A 9929-nucleotide genomic window follows, 5' to 3' on the forward strand; every position below is an offset into this window, starting at 1 on the left:
ATGGCGATTAATTGAGTTTGGATTATCATTTTTAAGACATTCCTCGCGAGGGCCGACACTAGAACCACATGTTATGGAACCGCTTCGCCAATTGTAACGCGCCTGCTCGACCAGGGGCGGTGTGTAATCTTCGGTTTTTACTTCGCTCAACGCTTCATACCTCGTGCTTCGACCGATCTTCTTCGAAGTTCGGTCCTCGTCTTCGTACGCAGCCCTTGTTATCCGGATTCCCCAGGGGAGGGACGGATAAATCCTTGCGGAAATAATCCGGGGAAGCCGGGGATCGAACCCACGACCTTTGAGTTAAGAAACCGATGCTCTACCACCTGAGCTATTCCCCCCCCTTCCTCGTAGTTACGGATACTACGCAGAATTTGGGGACTTATCCGGGTGATTTTGTCCTCATTTGCCTCGGACATCCCAAAAAGTGCAAATTATTGGGATATCGGAGTCAAACGGGGACAGAATCACCCGGATAATCCCCAAAATATCCATACTGCAACCTGAAGTACAATCGAAGTTCTGGGTTTTGGGGAAAATGGGGATGCGGTGAAGATGCTCTTATAGGGACGTAGGAGCGAAATGGGGATCAAAACACCCGGATACATCCCCAATTTATCCGTAACTTCGATGGTACCACTGTTGTAACAGGTTTTGGGGATAGGGACATCGATATAGGGCCCCCCCAGCGTTTCGATGTAAACAAATACTACTAGTCCCGTACTATTACAATACTGTAAGTGTTTCGATATCAATTTGTAGGCACAGAATGTTGACGATGAAGTGGGATGATTGCACCATGAGCCATCTGATGAAATTGGTATGTCATCGCACATAGACGCTCCATTTTATCAGAATTTTGATTGGTCTTAACGTTTTTCATCAATTTTTCATATGGGATTAACGATTTTGAGCATTCCTTAACGATTTCATCACGTTCCCTTAGTCTCCGCCCAAGCCGAGAAATAATATTCAGGTATGTCGCAAATTTGGAATTGCGACATACCTGCATATTGTAAGCAGTGCACACAACAGTTGGGTAATCGCCAATATGTGAGTACTTCGAAGTATACTGTATCAGCAAACTTCACCAAAATGTGAAACCTTCGCCAAAATGTGAGCGCACTTAACAAATATTATCGCACTTCTAAAATATTACATTGTAAATCCAATCTTCGACATATTGTTGGAGCAAGATAAGATTGATTGGCACATAATCTCGCAGTTACTAGTATTCCATATCAAGCAGACAGTATTCACTTTCAATTAAACAGCGCCACCATGACTCTTGCTCTTGGAATGGAATTTCACTCAGGCAAAGCCTTCGTGGATTACGTTAAAGACTACGCTCTAAAAGCGTGCTCTAAAAGCGAGAACAAGCATATTCGAGTGAAGTCTCGTGGTGGAAACAATAGAACAGTAAATATTTTGGTCATCCATCCGGGACCAATTCCCCGGTGGCGTGGGTGGCACACCCACTCAAATGGTCAAATGCCCACTCACTGATGGAATTTGGTACTATTGACCTAAAACGCCCCTGAGTAAGTGGGTAGGACTAATTGCTTGCTAACGATAAGTACAATCCTAAGTTAACGTGAAAAGAAGGCATACAATGTTGTACAACGTTAATCGTACCAACGTTGAATGCTATTTACTGTACTAGTAGTACTGTTAAAGAGTATTCAATGTAAGCTGCACCATTGCAGGTAGGAATTCGAGTGGTAAGTACTGTACTGCTGGTGGCTCCAATGTTGAATCGATTTGACAATATCAATGAGCAATGTGAGTTGGAATTGTTTGTGTCTCCAGCTCCATAGCGTTGTCGGATGGATGTTCTTGTTTTACTGTTTAAGCCAATATTTGCTTTTAATTCGCTAGAGTTAATGGCAGTGACATACTGTACGCTAACGACAACTACAAATGCTCTAACGTTATGCGTCGAAGTTCTTCGGAGCATTAATCTATATACAAGTAACTATTTGCCCACACCAACTTTTGTATCCACGCGTAGACTTCAGTTGGTTGTCGGGGTGTACCGGTAATATCGTTACGTAGAATATTTTTATGGGAACAATCGGATTCGACATCGCTTACTTACATTATGCAAGGCAGCATTCAATCAATGTAGAAGTGATTGCGAAACTCTTGAGTCTTTGAGTTCGGTGTTAATTGAATTAGTGTGATTCTGAATTCAGTGTTGGATTAAGTGTACTGTAGTCGTCGACGAAGGGCTTAGTGATAGTATCAAGTTAGGACGACGCAACTACTATTCACACAAACTCAAATATTCTGTTAATGTATTTCAAAGCACCAAATTAATACGTCACAATAAAGCCCCCTGCCCGCCCCCCAAATCAAGTACTACTCTGGTCTGAAATGATAGTACTGATGTTTTATCTTGATTAAAGTATAGTGAGGTGTGACAAAACATCTAGAAGTTTGTATTGAACCTTAACAATTAATACAACTTGATGAAAATATAATTCCATTTTGTTTTATTACAAAGCTGACTGTTTCTAGCGAATTCAAAGTACGCTCAAGTGATCGACAGCCCGGTCGTAGATAAGAGAATCACATTTGACATTGTATAGAGACAAGTCCTTAATGCACGCATCCTTTCTCAAACGCAGAAGCTTGTAATCGTTCTTACCCTTACTTTCAAGTGTCTTCTTCATATATAACCTTCTGCAAGGTGATAAAGGTTTTTGAAAGTGTATCACAAGGCAGCTCATAAAATGAGCTTTCTACAGCGCCAATAAGCTCCTCGACTGTTCGAGTACACGTTTGACTTTACAGACTTTGAATACTGTTAAAATACCCTAAATCTAAAATATTCTAAATATCAGGGCTGTTACCTCTTACTAGGGGTTAAGTGCATCTCAGTGGTTAGCGATAGCTAACCACTAGCGATGCAGTTAACCCCGGAGATTTAGTATCGTATGTACTCACCGGGGGTAGGACGGAGTACCAGATTACAGGGCTACTGGAGAAATGGTGTATCCGGATGTAATAATTCCCTCATTGAAATAGTATTTCGGGTCAAAACAACAGTGGAACTGTTTTAATGAGGGAATTATTCCATGTTGGGGACATCCCCATAATTTGGGGACAAAATCGCCCGGATAAGCCCCCAAATTATCCGTACTGTTACATGAAGTAACGGTACAACCGAAGTTTTGAGATATAGAGTTGGGATAGGGACCCGCGTTGGAGATGCTCTTAGCTGTAGTTTCGAAGTCAAGCGCTACTTCATCAGGTCTATATCTAGGAGGGCCATTTGTACTAGTACTTTAGGAGGGTCATTTATACTAGTACTAATCTAGGAGGGTCATTTGTACTACTCTGTTCCTGAATGACTGTCCAATTATTCTATCATTGGTGGGATTTTTCTAAATTAGTTGAGATAGATGCTGCTGATTGGTGCACTAAAACGCGCAAGATCTACTCTGTGATTGTCTAGGTTACGACGTTTCTAGAGCACTTTGCCTCAAATGTTATGAGCAGTAACATTGACAACATCAGCGAGACCATCATAAATCTAACGGGACAGCGGCCACTATTCAACTTCACGCGCTCAGGACTTATCACCCTCAAGATTACCGACCTGACAATGCCCCAGGCCAACGCTACAGCCCGTCGGACTCAACTCCCCACCAGCAGTGCCCACGGAAACCTGACGACTGAACAACGGCTGGCAATGTATGCCATGCTTCTCGAGAGCACTGTCAGCGGCAAGCTTTCGTGTGGAGCTCTGAAGCGTGCAGCTCTACTGTTCAAGTGCCACTCACGGACCATCACACGCGTCTAGACGCAAGAACGCGCTCCCGTGATATGCACGACGTTGTGCATATTGATGAGAAGTGATGCTTCTTGACGAAGGTCAAAAGAAAAGTCTACGTGTACGAGGACGAAGCCATGGCAAAACGGGAAACGAATCCAAGAACTACATCACAAATGTAATATTTTTAGCTGCGGTTGGGCGACCGCACTACGATCACACGAAGAAAAGGCTCTTCGACGGCAAAATTGGCATTTGGCCGTTCGTCGAAATCGCTCCAGCCCAGCGATCAAGCAAGAACCGCCCCAAGTGAACGCTACTTTAAGTCGCCTAGAACGTTAATGGTGACGTTCACGAGGCGATGGTAACCGGCAAGGTGGTGCCTGCAATTTTATACCGTTTCCCATCCCGTGGCAAGGAGCGTAAAGTGATTATCCAACCCGATAACGCAAGCCCGCATCGCCGAGTTAGCACGGCACTGCTACGAAGAATGGGTGTCAGCATGACGAATCAGCCGCCAAACAGCCCTGATTTCAATGTTTTAGACTTAGGAATTTTAACGCTATTCAAAGTCTGCAGTATCAAAAGTGTACTCGGTCAATTGAGGAACTAATTGATATTGTGGAAAGTGCTTTTGTTAAATTACCAGTAGATACAGTATCTAAAACCTTCATCACGTTGCAAAAGGTGATGCAAATGTTCATAGAAGCCCATGGTAGTAATGATTTCAAACTTTCACACATGAATAAGGAAGCTACCATTGCCGACTTAACGACATTGAACGTGAGGTGCGATACGTCTGGCGCTGGTTAGTTCTCAAGAGCAAGTTGAGTGGGTGGTTTTATAAAAATACAATAAAAAATTCCCGTCTCGTTATGCGATGTTGGAGACCAATACAAATATCAAGATGTTATAATCGAGGAGGTATACTTTAATCAAGATAAACAATTGGACAGTCATTCAGGAACAGAGTAGTACATAGTTCAGAGCTTCGAAGTTCATTGAGCGGAGATATGAGTGGCCTAATAACATTGGTGGTCTAGACAAGTCGACAGTCGATATCGGGCCACTCATTCACGCAATCCAACAGCCATAAGAAACGCGTAAGTCCCTCCAACTCGTAGAAATGGATGCTCCACAGCGCGTGATTACGACTGCGAGGTGAATTCGTGCATGCGTCGATTAATGTCGATAGGGTTTCTGTTATGAACACTGCCGTGAGTAGTCGATTCATGGCCGCAGACAAGTTTACTGCGAAACACAGTGCTACGTATGATGACCTCTAGTACTTCGTAGTGTAGCGTTGTGTTTTGCTCGCTTTTCGCTTCAGTACACGACAAACGACCCAACCAGATTTTTATTGTGGTTGAAACAAGTAGTCGTACCGAAGGTAGTACGAATGGTCTCAACTGAGAAAGAAGACGACTCATGCATAGAGTAGAACGAACTACCTACTGGAGTGATTTGGAGGTCCGGTATTGAACGCAACGATGAAGCTAATGACATGGAGGACCTACAGTGTTGGTGATTGTCTCATTAGAATAGATGTTTTTCATCGTTGGTTGCAGCTTGAGTTTGGTAGTGCGTCAATGCAGCTCGTCAATCCCCCGATTTCGGCGCTGGTTCCATGCCACGAAAATTGCGAAATGACAGCACAAATTTATACATCACATAAAGGGTTTTGTTCCAAACAAAAAAGTTGTTGCTGGTAGCTCAGCGGTAGAGCCTCAGGTTCGTAGTCGAAAGATCCCGAGTTCTAATCCGGCTTTTACACTATTTTTTAATATTAGCATTTTAACCACACACCTCGACGACACTCAGGCGATCATTAGGCGGTATGGACCTGTCGAAGGTTATCTTTATCGACCCACCAAGGTAGGTTGGGCACGAAGGAACTGATAGCGGTATTGGTCCCATGTACTACCTCTGTCCTGAAATGTTCGCTACAATCAGATATTTTGAAAAATGAACGTGATACCGGTCGAAATATCTAAAACGAACGATATGTATGTGAAGAGGAGGTTTCAGAGTATACCAATCAAGATGCTTCGAGCCAAAAATGAACCAATCAAGAGAGAAATTCAGTAAATACAGATGCCATAGTTTATCCTATATGATATTCGGCGAGCGTATCCGGATAACCGATTCCCGGATAATACTTCGTTTATCCGAACAAGTATCCAAGAATGTCCGCCAAGAATTTGTCCAACTCGGACCGGACTGCTGTCTTGCAGCACCTTCTTACTCTGGACAATGACCAATCAACACTCCCCGCATGGTGCATTTGCTGCCGTGGCGGCCAACTTCGGCGTGGCAAGAAGCACCGTCATGAACGAACCACCGTGCGCCTTATTTGGAAACGTGCCGCCGTCAATCTCAACGACAAGCTCAGCCCATGTTCCAACGTGTCGTCACGCATCAAGGTCCACATTGACAGTGAGTTTCATACGCAGCTGAAGGGTCTTGATGTGCAAGATGTTGTCGACGATGATGCCATTGACATTTTTCAAATCCTAATATATAAAATAATATCACTTAATTTGTATATAATACATTTAATCGACGCAATGGATACACAGTGGTACACTTGTAGCAATCGTTGTGGAACTTCAAGATTCGCCATTGTAGCGAACATTTCAGGACAGAGGTAGTAGTAGTCGTCCGATATGCATCCAGAGCCACTACTACACGGGTCCAATACAGCGACACACCTTGTTAGGATATGTGATTGGTCTGCGTTGATGATATGGTTGAGGCCGTGAGCCGCTAGTGAAGTAGGGGGTGAGTTGAAGACGATAAAAGTGGTTAGAATTGACCAAGATCATGACCATGTACTCAGTATGCGTTAATCGCCAACGCAATTGGTCCTTAGATGTGCATGTACCCCTGTGTTCGAGGTAGTGCCTCCAATCCCGTCAAGGTCATACCTCCAATCCCTAGTTCCTTTGACGCTTGGCATTGGTCTGATTGTTCAACTACATAGGGTAGGATTTACCGGTGCTTGTTTCTAATGACCATATCATGCTGTTTGGCATGCGTCCTTGTGTTTTGATTGCTTAAAAGCGACCATGACAGAAGGCTGCAGTATCATTTATTCATCGATATTCGCTTACCGTGTGCACAAGGAAAATATATATTTATCAGCCTACCAAGGTAGGGCAGGCACTGAGGAATGACTAATGCGGTTTTCCACCAGTGTAGTAGTGGTTCTGGAGATCCAATAATTCTATCAGAACCACCACTACGAGGGATCAATTGCATATACGTTGCTATGATGTGTGATTGGTCTGCGTTGGTGGTGCTCCAGGGGGCGTTGCCATTTGTGGACTTGGAGGGTCACTTAATAGTGGTAGGGATTGGAGAGACATAGCTTCACCCTCTTGGTCCTCCATTACCCATGAGTTCCTTTGAGTATGAATTGGTATGCTTACTCATTAGGGTACATTTTTAACTGTATTTCGTGGTACTAGTAGTTTTAAGGGGCCATATCATGCTGTTTGGCGTTGGTCATCTTGTTGCTATGGATAAATTGCTACTATGACAGGGGTGTACAAGCCTTGCATCCTGACTATCATCCATAGGCTTTCATCACCGATCTGCACTTGATGTGCGATATCGTAGCGATCACAAAATGGTGGAAGGATCGTACAGGTGTGAAAAAGGTTTATGGAGGTCGACCCATGATGGAACATTCATATACCTCAATGGACATTGATTCAACTGCAGGGGGTCAGAGGGACAAGGGAGTATTCGGAGGTTATATAGTACCTACTAGTGACAGCGATGGCGCATGTAGAGGTCAATGACGATAGCGGTTGAACTTTGAATGATTCATCATGGCTATTGCGACTACTGGCGCCAAGGATCGAACATGCAACGATCGCTGTCGATGGAGGTCGAGCCATGCTTCATTGAAGCACACGAAGCTAAAGAGCGAACCAACGAACATTTGACTTCAGCAATATCAAGTCTAATGAGTTAATCGTCAACCCTATTTGCCCAACGTGTACTAGTCTTCATCCTTAAGGCCAAGGATGAAGACTAGTAAGGTCGGCCCTCGAAGTGCTGCATACAACCATATGCAATGAGGATAAACTATTGCCACATAAGAATTGCTGAGGACCACACAGAAATCGCTGAGAGCCACATAAGAATTGCTGAATCACACATGCTTTATGCTGAAGTACACATGAGATTTGCTGAATTGAATATAGAGTATGTTACACACACACAACGAGATCCACTTCAGCAGGCAGTGCGTTATGAGAATTTCTGGACATATGTGACTATGAGCAATGCGATTGGTTATTAAACTCACATTTCAATGTGATTGGCTATTGTAAATGAATTCAGAGCATGTGATTGGCTATTTTTCCCTAAGTTTTGTGATTTCAGGAGTGGGAGTACGTAGCTGTAGCTACTAAAATTAGATCTGTTCAGTATTGAGTACTCATTGAGCTGTTTGTTCGCTGTTACTCCTCCGAGGGTGTGTTGTCAAATAGTCAAGAATTTGCTAACTTTGTTTATACTTGGCGCGCGTGGAACATCATTATGGGCCACTGCCCTTCATGTATGGACAAGTTCAAAAGCATCTAATCTTGACTAAGGTGGGAATTATCTCACCCGACTACTCCAGGCATTAACATGGTGGCTCTGAGTACCATAATTTATCGGCACTCTATACACAATTCTACTCTAATTCAGCTTATCTAATATAATATCACACCAATGTACTGTACACAATTGAGTCCCAAAGTATTGCACTTGCAAATAGTATGCTGCACAAATACGAAATATACAAAATGTATTATCGACCAAATTAGCTAACCAGCAAACATGATATATCAGGCAACGTGCAAACGACGGCGACGGCCGCGAACCTGATAATGGTGCTGTTCTTCAGCATCTGCACGTCTCGTACGGCTTGTCAGTCGCCGTGGCGGTGTACTCATCCCTGGAAGTCTGATCCGTACTTCGTTGGATACGGCCAGCACATGGCTGCAAATGGCGCCACGAATCCAAAGCAGACAATCGCACTGCAAGGCAATTGGGTCTTGGGTTCGACCAACGATCCATCCACTCGCAGGTTGTTCGTGCAATTCAAACAGAGCAAGGTTCCTTGCAAGCGGCGCCCGGCCAGGAGGAAGGGGTAGGTAGGTGCATGCCTATGGCATCATCATCGCTTGGGTCCATCACCTGTGATTCGTGGCGGACATGCCAACGTTCAGGGACTTGACGTGGCACGGCACGAACGGTGAGAGCGCCACGTGATTGCAGTCGGTTGAAGTGGGTCTTCATTCGGATGGATACAGTTTGCTTATTTGCCCATGGTTTTTCGAGTTCGGACTCGAACTTGAGGACTTTCACAATCTCTTGCATAAGGTGTGGGACATGGAGTTTGGTTCGACCAATAGACTACAGATGAGGTTATTCAATGTAGTATGATAATTGTCGTACATCTTTCAATTCGCAGTTGAAGTGCTCGGTTGGATTGTTGGTGTACGAGCTGCCAGGTGGACTGTGGTACACTTGCCACTTCCAAAAGCGGACATCGTCAGTTCCACTGTACGCACGGTTGTACGGCAGCCATTGGCTAAAGAAATAGCGCCGAAACTTCCGGAGGCCCCGGCTCGTCGCCCACTTGTCGTGCACCACCGCCATTAAGTCGCCTAGGTCCACACGACTTGCCGACATATGCAGCAAATAGATGTCGAATGAAACATCTCGCCATTCTTCGTTCGTCAACTCAGTACGCCTTTCATAGCACTGTATACAAGATGAGCCGTATGTAATGATATCATGCATACGTGAGTCATAAGCAATTTATATCAGACATACCTTTTTGATGACGTGGTAAAAGCACATGAGATATTCTATCTGTGGCAGCTGCTGGTCCATGGCTGTCGTCATTCCGAGGTACTGAGCCTTATCAGCGTCACCCATGCGCAATCGTGGCTCCCACGTGGTAAAAGCACATGAGATATTCTATCTCTGGCAGCTGCTGGTCCATGGCTGTCGTCATTCCGAGGTACTGAGCCTTATCAGCGTCACCCATGCGCAATCGTGGCTCCCACGTGGTAAAAGCACATGAGATATTCTATCTCTGGCAGCTGCTGGTCCATGGCTGTCGTCATTCCGAGGTACTGAGCCT

General features: G+C 44.5%; 2 protein-coding genes and 1 pseudogene across 3 annotated transcripts; 1 reads left to right on the plus strand and 2 right to left on the minus strand.

Annotated features, from left to right (window-relative positions):
• Positions 1 to 268: 268 nt before the first annotated feature.
• H257_07945 lies at positions 269 to 341 on the minus strand (annotated as a pseudogene). The gene has a single exon. The product of its transcript is annotated as a tRNA-OTHER (tRNA).
• Positions 342 to 3496: 3155 nt separating this feature from the next.
• Positions 3497 to 4091, plus strand: H257_07946 (hypothetical protein; the record flags this gene model as incomplete). The annotated part of the gene is made up of 2 exons (XM_009833663.1): positions 3497 to 3758; positions 3970 to 4091. 2 exons carry the CDS (start codon positions 3497 to 3499, stop codon positions 4089 to 4091), a joined length of 384 nt encoding a protein of 127 aa, XP_009831965.1.
• A 5114-nt stretch (positions 4092 to 9205) lies between these two features.
• Positions 9206 to 9721, minus strand: H257_07947 (hypothetical protein; the record flags this gene model as incomplete). The annotated part of the gene is made up of 2 exons (XM_009833664.1): positions 9206 to 9544; positions 9617 to 9721. The coding sequence occupies 2 exons, from the start codon at positions 9719 to 9721 to the stop codon at positions 9206 to 9208; spliced, it is 444 nt and encodes a 147-aa protein (XP_009831966.1).
• Between the last annotated feature and the right edge of the window lie 208 nt (positions 9722 to 9929).

The sequence above is a fragment of the Aphanomyces astaci genome (genome assembly GCF_000520075.1).
Source record: "Aphanomyces astaci strain APO3 unplaced genomic scaffold supercont1.17, whole genome shotgun sequence".
In the NCBI taxonomy this organism is placed as follows: Eukaryota; Oomycota; class Saprolegniomycetes; order Saprolegniales; family Verrucalvaceae; genus Aphanomyces; species Aphanomyces astaci.